The 17,012-nt window shown below is 43.5% G+C and overlaps 1 protein-coding gene, 1 long non-coding RNA gene and 1 pseudogene across 5 annotated transcripts; all 3 read left to right on the forward strand.

Annotated features, from left to right (window-relative positions):
• The first annotated feature begins 3,068 nt into the window (after positions 1 to 3,068).
• LOC147982682 (uncharacterized) lies at positions 3,069 to 6,139 on the forward strand. 4 transcript variants are annotated; one of them, XR_015614890.1, is made up of 5 exons: positions 3,069 to 3,464; positions 3,544 to 3,899; positions 4,155 to 4,616; positions 4,701 to 5,296; positions 5,760 to 6,139. It is a non-coding gene; the product is annotated as an uncharacterized LOC147982682 (long non-coding RNA). The 4 variants fall into 4 exon arrangements; XR_015614887.1 differs by having other exon boundaries at positions 3,069 to 3,899; XR_015614888.1 differs by having other exon boundaries at positions 3,069 to 3,899; positions 4,701 to 5,270.
• Positions 6,140 to 9,304: 3,165 nt separating this feature from the next.
• LOC125541509 (uncharacterized) lies at positions 9,305 to 10,858 on the forward strand. Its single transcript, XM_087539937.1, has 4 exons — positions 9,305 to 9,565; positions 9,682 to 9,771; positions 10,288 to 10,371; positions 10,751 to 10,858. Exons 1-4 carry the CDS (start codon positions 9,305 to 9,307, stop codon positions 10,856 to 10,858), a joined length of 543 nt encoding a protein of 180 aa, XP_087396063.1.
• Positions 10,859 to 12,635: 1,777 nt separating this feature from the next.
• LOC125541501 (beta-1,2-xylosyltransferease XAX1 pseudogene) lies at positions 12,636 to 13,133 on the forward strand (annotated as a pseudogene).
• Positions 13,134 to 17,012: the final 3,879 nt, after the last annotated feature.

Here is a 17,012-nt window from a genome sequence, read left to right on the forward strand (position 1 = left end):
ATTGACCAAAAAAGGTTGATGGTAGAAGTCCATGTCATGTAGTAAGGTGGAACAAACTTTTTTTTTCCAAAATACAGTTAGCCGTCTGTTGTGTGGACACAAAATTATTCTCTTATTGCATGACATGCTATGAAAAAATAGTGCAGCCGTTCGAATCTGCTATGGCGATGCTATATCACGCTGTAGAGAACGACTGTAGATTAAATTCATTTAGTAAGACATTACTTAGAATGCTATAGTGTGCTATTAGAGGTGCTATAGCGTGCTATTTCTCTCATTGACAAGTACTGCCAACACAGGACTTCAAAATACTACAGATTAAGGCTTAGTTCCATGGTTCTGTCCATCACTCTTTTCCTAAAATCCAAAATGATATGTTTTCCTACACAACTTCTTGCTGAGGGCCAATGGCAATGCAAAGGCTTGTTCAACTTAGGTACCAGAAAAATGCACATAGCATGCCAAGGGTTTGAAGCAATGTTGCTTTAAAGTTGTAGCCTAATTTTACAACTTCTGTACCTGGTTAGCAAAATGCTAAACAAGATCCACACTGCAGGTTGGTTAATTGCTGCAGAAAAGCACCCTACGCAAGATTTTGTGATAAACGTGTAGTCTCAAACAACTTAGATGGTGCAGAGAGTTGTGCGGATTGTAGTGTGGTAATCTCATTTTATTTATTATCTGTAGCACTACCACTTTGGTCGAAGATCAACTCAAGTTTACTCTCCAAAGACTTAGGCAACTCGTAAACTCTAATGCATTTTTTCAACAAACAAGAGGTGAAGGTTGTAGCAGCTTTTGGTATCAAATCGACAAATTGTTTACTTGAACATAAAATAATCCATTTTTAATCTTGTATGACAAACAGAGGAAAATGGATTTCAACTGCCATAGTAAATACCCATGATTATACTTTCAAGGATTCATCAGTATAACCTCCTACAGATACACAATTCATCTTCAAGCTCCCCCAGTAGGAGCATAGACGGTTGTAGTCAGCTGATTAACTCTAGTGGTCAAGGTCTACATCTATATGATTTCCACAAACAAAATATTGAGAACAATCCCAATAAGCTCAGCTCCACCCATCTTTAGTTTGGCTGATGCACTATTGTCCACCATCATATTTGCTTTGGTTTTATCCCACAACAAAGACCAATTACCGCAAGGTATCGTTTTGAAATGAATGTCTCTTTATGTTTACAATTTTTACAGCACAAACATATTCCTCCAGCACATACTGTTGGCGGGACTACTCGACGGCCGCCTATAGTTCCCGCGCAAACTGCACGTAGGGGCAGGGTTGGGCTTGGGCGCGAGGTTGGCGGCGCTGAGGGCTTCGTTGGTGTGGGTGCCTGGCTACTTAGGTTTTTTATTAGCCATGGCGAGACGAGGTGCGAGCAAGGGACTGAGGGCACCAATGTGACATCGTCGTCGGGTGGACGCAGCAAATGACCATCGTCGATGGGTCTGTAGCAGGTAGGTGAGGAGGCCAGCATGCTGGATGAAACCATGGCGGTGCGTGGAAGAAGACGACACGGAGAGGCATGCACACACGGTTATGATTGTCCACCCATGTGCCACAGTGCGAATATCATACGCCGTCGATTATGGTGAACTAGGTGCGCCACTTTGCACACGATAAACTCAGAGGAAATGTGAGTACTGTTTTCCTTCATCACACACAATTCATTTATTTAAGCTGTTTGCCTGAAGACGCATATGATTCCCTCCGTAAAAAGGAGTACGGTGGCACAAGTCATCACACATGTTTTGGACAATCAAAATATGCCCATGGTATCCCACACGGCTCTTTTTTTCTCTACTCCTAATGGAGCAGTTGGTAGTCTCGCTTCCAGGTTTTTTTTCGTCCCACCTCCCATGGTTTTTTTGATACCTCGTCCCACCTCACATTGAGCCGCCAAGAACCGAAAAAATCGCGTACCGAAGCCCCCACCCGCCCCCACGCACTCCAGGGCCTAACCTCCAATCGCACCCAAGACAATCCAGCGAAAAAGAACCTACGAAAATTAACCAGCGAAAAAAAACCTAATGGAGGAGTTGGTAGTCCGGTACGGTTTATTTTCAACACTTTCCTAATGACAAAAGATCACGGATCTAACTTTCCTACCTTAGCCAAATTAACGAATCTCTCTCATTAATGTAATTTGCTTTAGGAAACAAATAATAGATTCTTTCCTACCTTAGCCAAATCAACGGATCTCTCTCATTAATGCAATTTGCTTTAGCAAACAAATAATAGATTCTTTCCTACCTTAGCCAAATCAACGGATCTCTCTCATTAATGCAATTTGTTTAGGAAACAAATAATAGATTTTCAGGAAACAAATAATCTCTAATCTCTAATCTCTATCTCTAATCTCTAATTCTCTAACAATAATAATAATAATAATAATAATAATAATAATAATAATAATAATAATAATAATATAATCTCTACTCCTAATGGACGACTTGGTGAATAGTCTGCGCGGTTTATTTTCGCTGTTTTTTTTCATCATTCTCCCACCCCATCGAACGATACCTCCACCAGTCGATACCACCCCACCGATTTTTCCTCTCCCCTGCAAAACCGATGGACATAAAACCAAGGAGAAAAACAACACACACAAAAAAACCACGCTTTCCTAATCTACCCCTCACCACGCTTTCCTAATGTATCTATCTAATCTAATCAATCTATCAATTTATATTCAAAACAGATCTTTCCCTTGCACGCTTTCCTTCATTGTTTGGGTGAGGAGAGAAAAAAAAAATCAATCAATCTATATTCAAAACAGATCTTTCCTTGGCGTGTCAATCAATCAATCTAAACTGATCTTATATGATTACTACAAATCAATGTGTACTTGTAAAGAAGGAGTCCCTACGTCGTTTCCTTCGTTCGCTCACAACTCCCCTCGATCTCTCGTACGATCTTCCTCTCCTCACCTCCCACCGATTTTTTAATTCCTGTAAAAACCGGTGAAGAAAACCCCTAAAAAAATCATCTCTTTCATCATATCCCTTCGTTGGTCTTTGTCCACCCGTCCCGCAAGAAAAAAAAAACAAGCGATCAAACTTTCCCAATCTCACGCAAGACGAGATCCGCAACCGCAAGGCGATTAGGGTTCCTACCCGCCGCCGACCAATCCTCCCATCGATCGCCTCCGGCCAAGAGAACCCTCGGACGACATCTCCTGCTCGTGTACGTGCGATTCCCAAGCAATGCCGCCCTGTCCTGATTGTCCCTTCCGGTCTCTGTCTCGACGATCTCCACCACCACCATGACTCCGGATCCAAGCCGGCCCGTCGCCACCGGCATGCCTTACCGCAAGGTCATCGTGCGGATGATAGTATGATACCGAGGGGCAGTCAGAGTGCCAGATGCGGGCGTCCATCAAGGGTGTGGTAGACGAGGACCGAGGTTGCGACCTGACGTTATCTCCTACTCCGGATCCAGGGTGAGAATCTTGTGTCTTTCCTCTTCTTCTCTGGTGACTATGGTTTGAAGATTTGGGATCAGGCAGCTGGCCTTGGCAGGGGTGACATTGCAAGAACCGAAGCAGATGCAGTAGAGAGGCAAAGGCGACCGTTTCACTCCGTTATGAAATCTTGTTTCTGATTCTTGGATCCTGTGTAGTAGAGAAGCAGAACTCAGCGACGGGTATTCCTTTGGATACATTATGAGGTTGTTTCTTCTTTGTTTACTGACAACAAAAATACTGACAACAAGAATTGACAGCCTTTTTCTTTTGCACTTTGTCTGTCTTAATCACCTAGCTTACCTGGATTCAAGAGTATGATGGGTTTTTTTTAGAGAGGAATAGAGGATGACTGTTGGTTGTTGTACGCTGAAGGTCGTATATATTATTTGTTTGCCTCCAACGAAGCTGCAGGTCTGATCCAAGCAAGCAAGTTTGTTCTTATCTGATCCTAAAACAAATATCATGACAGAATAACGTATAAGAAATGCAGTGTACCAAACTACCAATATATACAAGTGCATAAGTTATTCTCCTAGCTTTTACATGCTGGGCCATTGTTAGAAACTATTCCTGTAAGCATACGCTTTTGTACAGTTTTGTTTGCTAATTCCTATGTATTAGCTTTGACTTTCTTCAGCTGACGTTAATTACTTTGATCCTTTTCAGTATGCTGAAGGTTGAAAATGAGGCTGTCACTGCTGAAGATTGGCACCAGCACGGGTGTCGTTCGGCTTCGCTGCTTGATTCGGCAAGGTCCTCGCGCTCTTCTTCAAGGAGGACTTTGCACTCAAGGTAGGGGCCATCTACAAAGCCGCCTGCCCGCTCTACGATGGCGCACTGCAAGAACGCCTCGGTCATCACCTGAATCTCATGGAGCGTGTTGCAGGCTGTGGAACGAGCTCCGCGAGGTTCGTATGTTGATGTTTGTGCTCAAAATTTTGACAATTCCACTCGAATATCACTTCTCCAGTGTATGTATATATGCAATCGACTGCAATCTGTAAGTACAAGCTCCGGGAGAGCACCGTGGCCTCTGCTATCCGTGACACGAGATAGGTCCCTTCCCTGACGTAGGCAATAGCCCCATCCCTTGCTGATACGGATAAAGACACAAGAATCCTTTTATTGGTATGTATTTTTAGATTGCTTACCCCAGTGGTTTCTTTTCTTCATGTGAACAAACGATGTATCTGACCAGATTCCCCTCTCAAGCATGTACCCGATTGGTTGGAACGTGGAAACATCACAAATTCACATGTGAGTACGCCGGAGAGAACAAGGTCAAGGCCATGTCCAGAAGCAAGCGTAGCAAGGCATCCGGCGAGGATGCTGCTTGCGGATGATATCGCACGGAGGGGCTGCTGCCTCCACTGGGTGGTCGGCTGGTGGTCAAGCCATCGCCGGCGCCGGTGTCAAAGCTGTTGTACCACTTCCCCATCGCAGGGTTCGATGCCAAGGCGGCGTACTCATTTCACGTTCCTCGTCGCGCCCCAGGGACAACGAGTTGTTGTTCATCACCTTTACTATGACCGGCGCAACACCTGGAGGTGCTGACGCCCACATCGTACCATAGCCTCACCATCATGTACGATGCTAAAGAGGGGCTCAGGTGCAGCCCGGCTGTGGTTCGACAGTACGCTTGAACACTAAGGCCGTGAGGCTAATTAGCGGGATGCACGGGCCCCATGAGTAGCAGGACATGAGGTGTACACTACTGGAGGCAGATGCTGCTGGAAGGCTGTTGGCCGGCGGCAGCCCGAGCGGTGGCCTTAGGATGCGCAGGTCTGTGGCCAACACTAGCCAAACAAGTACATCTCTGATCTCTCTCTTTTGCTAGCTATCTCTTCTACTAAACATCTATTGTTATTTGGATGACTGGATGACTGGATGCACAACCACATAGGTTGTTCGACGCATGCTCTAACATGTGATGATTGATTTTATGCATCTTCTGTGAGCACTTGCTAAAATAATTAATACATTGGAATGCTTCGAATCCAAATGTATAAGTTTACTTGAACGACGTAGTTGATTGGACTTTGGAGTGCATATTTGGTTGATTCCAACATTAATTTTAGTGAACTAGCTGGGCATCATTTCAACTGCTATAGTTGTGATAAAATTATAGTGAACTTATCAACCAAAACAAACTATAGTTAATTTTAAGGTTAAAAGGTCATCATCTTGTAGATTAGAGATGGAGCTTTTCTATGCTAAGTACTTGCTGAAATGCATTTTACCTTAATTTTTATTTAATTCATCTTATTTCAGAGTGAACATGGTAGAGTTTAGAGTTTTCCTTCGAATTTGAGGCATATTGAAGTAGGACTTGGACGCCATCGAGGAATCGTAAAGGCGATCAGCCAAATATGCTCTACTGATGACAAGGATGCTGGAGTGGCAGTAGAGCCACTCGCCACGGGCTTCCAACATTGGCAGTCGCACCACCACGTCTCTCTCGTCGCCTTCTTGCTGATCTTCAGCCCCATAGCAATTTTTTTTATATTTTAAGGACCACGGGCATTTGGATCGCTAGCTATAACTTTTATTGTATTGTACTAATTGCTATGATAAAATCCATGTCATTGTACTGTACTAATTAGTACTCTACTATAAAGATGATAATCACATCAATCTAAGTTTACCGGGTGGTGCTTCTTTATATATATTCAGAGAAAAGTAATAGATTTCCCTTGTAGATTTATTATTCGTAATAGGAATGATAGCATTTTTCAGAACAGATTTAGAGAAGTAATAGATTTTCTGTTGTAGATTTATATTTCCTTTTGCGGAGTTGCAACAGTAACACACAATCGTATGCTACCAGCTGGAACAATGATGAAAAGGCTAGGAAGGAGTAGGAACTAACTTCATTTATATAAAAAAGGAAGGTTAGATTTTGCAACAGTAGCATGCAAACATATATAAAAGGGATGGTAGCATTTTTCAGAACAGTACTAATTCCAGATCTATTGACTTGCAAATCAAGTGGGTAGGCATCTGAAAAGTCAGTGGACTAAAGATGTGCAAAGGGTTGTATTACACCATGTTTTAGAAAAGATGTCTCTCTTTTGCTATCTTGATAGCTTGAAACAAGTATATTACCTCAAGACCTTGATTTCTATTATGACAACCAAAGTATTGCTACCTTTATTGTCTTATGACAATGGCCTGTTGGTAAAGAAAAGAAAGTGATCTAAGTATTTCCATGGAACAAACTACTACTTTATTCATTTCCATTCATGGAAAATGTCATTAGCAAAGATAAAGTTTAATGTTCGCTTATGAATATTAAAGTTAGTTTTAGTTCCAATTTTTAATTTGGTATCATGCATATTAACGTAAGCCTGGTTGGTTCAATCGATTTGAATTCAGTTTTAATTCCAATTTTGAATTTTGTATCATGAATATTAACAGCCGACTTACATTGAAGACCCCAACGGAGTTGGAGGTAGATCGGGTATAGAGAGATAAAAAGATAAAAAAAAATACCTATGTATCCTAGAGAGGCGAGGGTTAAAAATATACTCCCTCCATTCCGATGAATAAGGCACACACGCTTCTTAAATCCAACTTTGACCATAAATTAAATTTTTGCAACTTAAAAATTATACCACTGAAAAGTTCTTTTCAATATGAATTAAACAGTATAATTGTTATCAAATATAATCCGCATTTGGTTGGTATAATTTATCATCAAAGTTGATTTTTGAAGTGCGTGCGTGCCTTATTCATTGGATGGAGGGACTGCATCTTACGAGAGGGGGGAGCAAGGTGCAAGTTGCCTTTGGGATGAAAGTTTCTATTCATCACTTGCTCACTTGGAACATGAAGTGGACTTTGTGACAAGAGTGAAGGTTGAGAGTGAGCGGGATGAGGGTTGGGGTTAGTCTGTTTAGTTACAACTCACTTAGAACACGAATTAGTAATTTTGTGTCAAAAGTGGCGGTCGAGAGTGAGCATGAGTTAGTGGACTTTGTGACAAGAGTGAAGGTTGAGAGTGAGCGGGATGAGCGTTGGGGTTAGTCTATTTAGTTACAACTCACTTAGAACACGAATTAGTAGATTTTGTGTCAAAAGTGGCGGTCGAGAGTGAGCATGATGAGGGTTGGGGTTGGTTAAGTTAATGCTAACTAAGCGGAATAATTTTTCTACTTTAGAAAATGTGGCAAATTGCATTTCATTAGAGATGGCTTTGCAGCAAATTGCATGAGCAAGCGGTTCATATTTTTTTTCCATCAAGTTGTATAAGTTTTTGGTTTAGATAGAAGGGTAAATGTTAGCAGGCATTTTTTTGTTACGATAGAAGGGTAAATGTATTGGTCGGTTGCTTCAAGAGTTAATAATGAACACAGTAGCGTATCAGTTGCATCTTGCATGCCCAATAATGGATATCATATTTTTATTTCGTGGTAATGCACGACATTCAACATTATGTTACAACGTGACAATGACTCAGGAGATACCAGACTTGCCTTCCTGGCTCGAGGGGTGTCACAGCGATGCATCCCTCCTCCCCCTTGATGACAATGGTGGATCAACACAAACGCCGAGGGGGTGGGGGTGCTGGAGGATAGTGGTGGAGAGTGGGGCGGTTGGTGGGGGACTCCTCCTTGACGCTTCATGGGGAGGTACGGTGTGAAGGAGAGAGGGCTCCATAGCGATGGTGAGATGGGCACCATCCGGTTTTAAAGGATAGGGCTCCAATGAGAAAAGTTTGATGGGAAACCGAGAAGGAAGAGGGGGGTCCAGCAAGAAAAGGGAACGATGGGTCGTTGGGTGGTTTTTTTGTGTTGGGACCGTGTGTTGGAGATAACATGACAGATAGTCCAAACAACCACATTTTTCACCCACACACCAACTAAATTTGGGGGAGACCGGACTGTCTAGACGGATGAATTTTGGGAAGCCCATTGGGCATTTGTTTGATGCCCAAACATATGAGAAAGAAATGTAGCCCGTAGCAACGCACGGGCAAATTTATTTGTTGGCCCGTGGCAACGCACGGGCAGTCTACTAGTCAATCATAGGTTATGTGTTTATCAGCATACATAGCGAAAGGATTTGCAAGCAAGAAGTCTTGCTTTCCCAAGCTCATCTTTCCCTATTAATAATATATAATATAATATATATATATATATAATAATAATCTATCTCTAATAATAATAAAGCACGGGTTGACTCCGTGGGTTCACCGTCACAATACGCTTTCTTTCATAAATTTACGTTTTCAGTTTTTTTTCTTTAATACATCTATATTTATTTACCATATCCAAGGTGGTACTAATCTATCTATATATATCCCGGTTGCTTTGTTGTTTTCCCCCGCCGATCCGGGAGCCCCTCGCCGCCCCGCCGCCTTCGCGCTCGGCCTCGCCACAGGCTGCCGCGCCGCCGGACCTCCATGCCTCGCACCCCTCTCCCTGCTCTCCCTCTTCTTCGTTTCCTTCCCCTCTGTTTCTCTCTCTCACACACAAGGACTGCCTCTCCCCTTCTTCTACAGGAGCAGCCATGGCCAACGACTAACGCCACCTCGCCCGGATCAGGCCGGAATCAACCTCCTGCAGCTGGATCCGCGCCATCCCGACCTCGCCGGCCTTCCTTCCCGTCTTCATCGCGATCCATCACCGGGCTCGAAGACAATCCCATTATCTAGCAGCAACCGCTGCCGCCGCCAGCAGCAGCAGCAATAGGCGCGGCCGAGATCGGCGGAGACGAGGGAGCACGCGCTCCCCGACTTCTGCCTCCACCCCATCTGCGCGCACGTTCGCCATCGCAGGCGCCGGCGGCTACCGCGCCCAGGAGGTGCTGGACACATGGCAGCCCACGCTGAAGGCGGACGTCTACTCCTTGGGAGTGCTCCTACTGGAGCTCCTCACCTACAAGTCCCCGACACACGCATCCATGCAGGACGGCGTCGGCGGCGCGCTCGACCTGTCGTGCAGTCGGTGGTGCGCGAGGAGTGGACGGCTGAGGTGTTTGACGTGGAGCTCGTGCAGCTGGGCACCCGCAGAGCTATGGGCATAGAGGCAGCAACTCAAAACTCCATGGTTTGCACACAGCAGCACAACGCCACGGTCTGCATGCGGCATGACCAGCTCCACTCAGGAACCCGGTTACCTCACCAACCAGATCAAGTGTCTCTCTGATTTGATTTTGGGTCAGTTTAGTTCAGATTTTCTTTATTTTTCAGCTGGGTTCAGTTTCACATTCACCATACTGTTTGAGATCGTTGGTGAGGGACTACTACGGCGAGCTCGGCCAGAGCAAAGATGCCGGCAGGGTGAGATCAAGAACAGGAATTGAATGGTATGGCTCAGTACTATTGGGCTTGGCATTATTTTTCCAGCGAATTGTGTGTTTCTCTGAGATGAATTAAGTGCACCAAATATATGCATCTAAATTGTTGTAATCTTTATCGTTATCCATTAGTCTAAAAATTGATGTTCAAAACTGTCTTCCGAGAGTAGTTTTAGTTGGTAAAAGTTTCAGGCACCAAATACACAAGAATTATACTCCCTCTGTATCATAATAGATGTCGTTCTAGCAGCTCAACTCATTATGGTATAGAGGGAGTTTTTGCTAAATGAGAGGCATAAGCATGATCAGTTAAGCTGATTCATTTTATGCTTAGAAATTAAATCACCTTCCACTCATTATTAGTGGTAATGGTTGTCTCCGTGTTTTTGTCTTATCAAATATGTGCCTAGGCCTCTATGTTAACCAATTCCAAAAGCATGCCTGAAAAAAAATCTTGCTTGGATTTTTGAAGTTGTTCTCAGTGGAATGCTGGTTATAGATGCGACACGCCGAGCTCCCGCAGCCGCAGCAGAGGAGCCGGAACTTGCAGCAACATCTACGACACCCTCCCAACGACCTGCAGGTAGGCCATGTCGTAGACGATGGCCCGACGACAACCACCAGGTATGCCCCTCTGCTCCTTGCCCTTCACGCTGGAATCAACAAGGCCACATAATCTTCAGTGTTTCACAATTATGGTCTGCTTCATGTTCTCTGATCAGATTGTAATATGATAATTATTTATATGTAGAAATATTGAGTCTTTTTAGGGAATGTTGATGATTTCTGCCGGAGATTATGTTCTTAATCATCAAACAAGGTGTTCCCTGGACGCAAGTATAACCTATCAAGTAAGGTGTTCGTGCAGTAGGTTACATCTTACACATTTTTTTCTGGTGAACTATTATCTACTCGACGATAAATTATGGCTAACATGCATTTAATTATACTGTTGTCCGAAGGTGTATTCAAATGGCAATACAAGTTATGGCTACAATGCTGCCAACGGCTACTACGGCGTCTTTATGGCTTCTGGAATATTGAACAACAGGTTAGTGAAACAACAGTGAAAGGTTTTCTAAGATAATCCTATATCTCTAGAACTAAAAGCCAATTAATAATGTTGAATGGCATTACTAACTCTATATTTTGTTTGTCCTGCACAAATTTAGCACCTTCTGAGGTGTTGCCAAGAGCATGTTGTTGAACATGGAGGGTTAGAGCTAAGAAATACTTGCAGGCTGCCAATGTATTAATGGTTAGGCATTTTTGGATTTGTCATGTTTACATGTTTACCAGGATAACCATAGCGGCTTCATTGCATCATACCCGAAACTGAGATCTTTGGGACGGTGCCAGGTGCTACTAGACCAGTAGATGCAATTAATGATTATCTGTCCAGGTGGCTCTCACATCATCCTATGCTAGCTCCTCGACTTGGACAACAACAATTGTTTATCAAGTCTACTCAGCCATCGCCATGTGATTGTTAGTAAATCAAGCATTCTTTTCAAGAATATTGTTCCAAGTACGTGAGAATAATGTCCCGGGTTCAAGAAAATAGTAATTATCCATGTCAATTTTTAAAATATAAGATGCGTCTTTGGATATAATTGCTCAAGGTAGCTGAATAAAACTTGCAATCACCATAACTCAGTCTCGATGTGCAACTTTTAGATGGAGTTAATAGTTTGTTACTTATTGGAGTAGCCATTTTCACTTACACAGTAGAAAGTAAGTGGAATGTGAAATCAACTGTTAAATCTGCTTTGTGTGCTTCTACTAAAGATGGAAAGTGAGAGATATTGCTACCTTGGTTCCATACAAGGCTTATTAGTCGGCTTGAACTCCTTCTTTTTCTTGCTAATTTGGACAGAACTCCAAGCTCTTCAGACGCCCATAAATCCTCCTCTCTCATCCGAGAACTGCAAGGAATCCTCGGTTGTTATACCCTAACCTCCCTATGTAATTCTTGGGTTCTCTATGCTAGGTGTGCGTCCTGTTGGTGCTGCTGCATGGGTCGCGAGGGAGGATGATCCAGAGTTCCTGTGGTGGAGGGTGGAATTGCTCTAGCGGGAGAAGGGCAGATGTGTCTTGCATTACTGCTGGGACGTCGCGGGCATGTCTCACATCGCAGCCATGGTGGGGTTGTTTACACACAATTGGCAGTCCTGCCCATGGTTTTCACTTTCAGTGAGATTTCGGTGAAATTGACTGAATTTCAGTAATTTCAGCAGACACTGAAATATTACGTTTCGGCCAAAATATTTTAGCAATTTCAGTATAGCACAACAATTCCAATATTTTTCAAATTTTTTTTAAAATTTTTCAAATTTTTAATTGAATTCAAGTGAATATTTCGTTCATTTGGCTGAAATGGAAACTGAAATCACTGAAATTCACTGAATTTCAGTGATTTCGGTTGGTGCTGAAATTTTTCTGAAACTGAAATTGAAAACCATGGTCCTACCTAAGACTTGGGGGCTACATATGGGCGAGTGAGATTTTTTTTCCTCCCGTTGCAACGCACGTGCATCTGTGCTAGTAATAATAATAATAATAATAAAGCACGGATTGACTTTGTCGGGTTCACCGTCACAATACGCTTCTACCCGTAAGTTTACGCTTTCACTTTGAATTTAAAACATGTATGCGAGGTGGTACTAAAAAACTGTTCATTGGTCGCGTACGTCAATTCGTATAAGTCGCCGTTTCGTCCCTCCGGCTCGCTCGACTGGGCCGTGTTGATCGTTCCTGCCAACCGCGTGATGGGGCCTGGTCAAAAGGAAAAAGAAGATGCAAAAAATACTTCACGTGAGTTTCAAACCCACGACCAAGGCCCCGGGGATGCAGCCGCAGATGCTGATCATCTCCTGCAGGGGCACGCGGAAGCTGCTGAACCAGGAGGAGGTGGCGGCGGCGGCGACAGAGCTCGGGTTCAACGTGACGGTGGCGGAGGCGGGGGCGTTCGTGGCGCTGGTGAACGCGGCGGACGTGCTGCTGGCGGTGCACAGGGCCGGACTGACGAACCAGATCTTCCAGCCGACGCAGGCGGTGGTGCTGCAGATCGTGCCGTGGGGGAACATGGACTGGATGGCCACCAACTTCTACGGGCAGCCGGCGCGGGACATGCAGCTCCGGTACGTGGAGTACTATGTCGACGAGGAGGAGACGAGCCTCAAGGACAAGTACCCGAGGGAGCACCTGGTGTTCAGCGACCCCAAGGCGCTGCACAAGCAGGGGTGGCAGGTGCTCGCCGAGACCATCATGAAGCAGGACGTGAAGGTGAACCTCGCCAGGTTCCGCCCCTTCCTGCTCCAGGCCATCGACAAGCTGCAGGAGTAGCGGCGGCGGCGCCGTCGTCTCTGTTGTCATCCCCGGCTCATACGTACACATGAAAAACTGATGCGTACAAACCTAGCCGACCGTCGTGGACACCGGTTAATCCTATTTGGTGATTGTAGGAAAGTGACGATCTTTCAAGCCAACAACCAGGGGCATGAGTTCACGTCTTCAGGTATGTATATGCACATGATCGTGTAAAGTAGATGTTTATACATCTCCTGCCCAGTTTGATATTTGGTCTCTCATACTAGGAGTCGTTAATAAGCTTCAACTAATGAGATGGAACGATATTGCTTTCTGGGCAGCGCTAGGCATCTGACTACTGATGCCCAGCCTCCCATCAAACCATTCATGAGCCCTACGATTAATCTAATCTGATGCGTTCGCTGCCCCCTTTAAAACGAGCTTGGTAGTTATTTCTCGTACGTACAGAATCCAGCCTACACAAATTGCTTCGACAAATCATGCACTTTAGTGGGCCGGCCGTTAAGTGGGCCTCTAATTACATGTAATTATTTGGCGATATGCAACCTTCGATTTAGTACGATGCCACTTACAGATTTTAGGTAGGTTGCTCTAGGAAGCGAAACTTTTAACCAACACCAAATCTGCATCAGATGCACGTGCTTCTACCTCTGTTTGTAATTCATTTATGTTTGCGTTGATTGGTGAATTTGCTTATGCGGTGAATATCTTCTTCGATTTATTTGAATCTTTTTCCTATCTAAGATTATATTATGTTTCAGAAACATCACAATCTTGCTCTCATCGACCATAGTAATGGAGAATTGCTTCAAATATGCTTCCGTCAGAAATGAAAAATTATTTCACATGTATCAGTAGCATCACGATCTTGCTTCCACCGACTAGAGAATTGCTTCGAACCTTCTTCCATTAAAAATGAAAAATAATCCATATGTTTCGGAAGCATCACGATATTGCTTCCATCGACAAGACGACTGTTTCAAATCTTCTTCTGTCAAAAAAGAAAAATATTCCACATGTTTTGGAAGCATGACGATCTTGCTTCTATCGACTAGAGAATTGCTTCGAACCTTCTTCTCTTAAAAAGGAAAAACAATCCACATGTTTTGGAAGCATCACGATCTTGCTTCCATCGACAAGACGATTGTTTCAAACCTTCTTCTATCAGAAAAGAAAAATACACATGTTTTGGAAGCATCACGATCTTGTCTCCATGGACTAGAGAATTGCTCCCAATAAAATGTTATTTTGCTTCCATTATAGAGAAACATATTTCATCATAATTACACATGGTTCATACGAATTCTTGGTTAGTTTACAAAGAGAGAAAAAGGTCTACTGCCAAGTAAAGTCAAATTGCTTCCATACATCGAATTTCGCTAATTCAAATGTGACCTAGGCATCGTGGTTGAAGGCGTGATCCACGACGCGGGCAGGTAGAAGCTGGGGTGCCCCTGCCGAAGCCCCTTGATCTTGTTTGCCATGCCGTCCTTGATATTGTATTGCCTGACAGCCCCGAAGCAACTGAGTCATGGAGGAAGTAAGACGGTGACAAATCTGCATCCAAGTAAGAGTATCAATTGTTTGCATCGTGCAGTTTTGAACTGTGAAATTAACAAGAAATAATACAAATCAATAGATAGTGCAGCAGGATTGTTGGCCTTTCTGAGACATGCATTATGGCCATGAGATATGGGAACGGGAGACGAGGAAGGTCGCTGATGTGCAGCCTGGTTGAACCGGTGGTGGAGGCAACAGTGGTGGCGGGCATCTAGCAATTTATCAGATTGGATCTGCCGCTTGCCGGAGTGGTCACGGCGGCTGCCTTTGCGGAGGATGCGAACTGCTACAACCACCTCGTGCTGATCTGAACGACGAACCACTGCTCCAATCCCTGAGCAGTGCATGTCGCGGAAGTATGGAGATGGACATGGGCGTGGCCAGAATGACAGGGAAGCGACCAATTATGGATCTGTTTTGGTTTCCCCACTAATCGTGGGTGCATGATTAACGGGCTAGTTGGCACCTTCCTTCCGTAATTAATGGGTGTGTGGGAGTGGGGAGCGAGGGAGAGCTTCTCAGCCATGCGATGGAAGCCGAATCGAGGGTATAGGATTGGTCTGATGATGGGAAACAATCAGACGTATGAGGGGAAGTGTTTCCCTTGCTTTTTTAAGCAGTTAATCACAGGAAGAAACTGTTTTGTGACTATCGGCATCGAATAGAAACGAATAACGTATCGATACTGGGAAAATGGATAATCAGGTGTCTCTAACAGGTGCTAGCATATATTGTTTGCATCTCAAGATGATCCGGTACACAGATTTCATTCTTGACGGTACGATGATCTTAATAGATCAGTAACCTGTATGAGAAACAATATGTTTGTTATTTTGATTATCATGATGATCGTCACTTTGTCAGGTACCAATGTATCTATTGGACGTTGTATGTTTGTTATTTTGTCAGTATTATATATATCTTGAACTTTATTATTCCTGACTACGATACATATAAATTCACTCGGTACAAAAATAGTAGTCTTGAAAATTTTGAGCACGCTATTGCCTGGGTTGATGATAGCTGAACAACTTTGTTGCCACTGCTTGCAACCATGCCATTGACCTCCCTCGGGGTCGCCCTTCTCAACTGTAATCTCTGCTTGCGCAAGTTAAGCTCCTCCTTAGCAACGGCCCATCTCGATGGTGGCCTTCTATAAAAGCACTAAACCCTACCACAAAGCCGGCTCTGTATCCCATTATTTTTTGGTTTTCTTCTGTTGCAACGCACGGGAGCATTACAGGTCCATGAATTATAAGTTGTGGGGAAGGGAGACCCGCGAAGCAGTGGGGCCGAAATTTGACAAATATATATATTTTTCAATCGAAATGTACTTTTCGCCCCAGGCCAAAATGGCCAAAATTTAGCCGAAATAATAATAGTTAAAAGGAAGAAGGATTGTGTGATCAAGAAATAAGGAAGGATTCAAACGGGTAAGATCCTTAAAAAGGAAGGATTGTATAAGGCTACTTAAATAAGAAGGAAGTTTGATTGTCGTTTGAATATTTATAGAACGTTGCTTTGGAGGGAAAGAAAATAGAAATGCGGCTCAAATATTTGACATTTTTATGTTGTATTTGTATATTAATTAATGAGTTATTTCTTTAAGAGCTTAGATTTATGATTGTGCTTGCCTGTTTGAAATATCAATTAATACTAGGAGCATTACAGGCCCATGAACTATAAGTTGTGGGGAAGGGTGACTCGCAAAGTGATGTGGCCGAAATTTCACCAAAATATATATTTTTCGGCCGAAAGGTTTCGGTACTTTCCGTCCCACGCGAAAATGGCCAAAATTTAGCTGAAATCCGTTTTTTAACCAAAAATCAAAACACAGCTCCCGTTGCAAAGCACGAGCATTTGTGCTAGTATTATTAAATGACCTCGGATCGTACGGGTGGTCTGAAAGGAAAATATACTATTTCAGACCCGTACTCTTATCATCTGATAGTTAAGTCGTCGTGCGATCGCCATTATTACCTAGTACACGTACCTGTATGTACGAGCAGTGCTGGCCAGCAATGCTATTCACTAACAATGGACTTCTCGTACTTCGTTAAATATTCTTATATGAAAATCCATTTGTTGCAGCATGATTATGTTTAGCGATGAACATTAGGGGGACACATATGGTCAATATATATGCTGTTTTTTTGGAAATGTCACAAGAATCAAATAAAATATAATTGAAGATGTTTACCGCACAAGAGCTAATATTATGTCAAATAAATATCGCTTGTGCGGTAAAATATATATATTTAGATTCTATAGCCACCGGTGAGGCCAGCAGGGGCAACCCGTGTGGTTGTCGTTTGGGGGAAACCTGTGCGGCAA

The sequence above is a fragment of the Triticum urartu genome, chromosome 2A (genome assembly GCF_056163025.1).
Source record: "Triticum urartu cultivar PI428250 chromosome 2A, HENAU_Tu73, whole genome shotgun sequence".
NCBI lineage: Eukaryota > Viridiplantae > Streptophyta > Magnoliopsida > Poales > Poaceae > Triticum > Triticum urartu.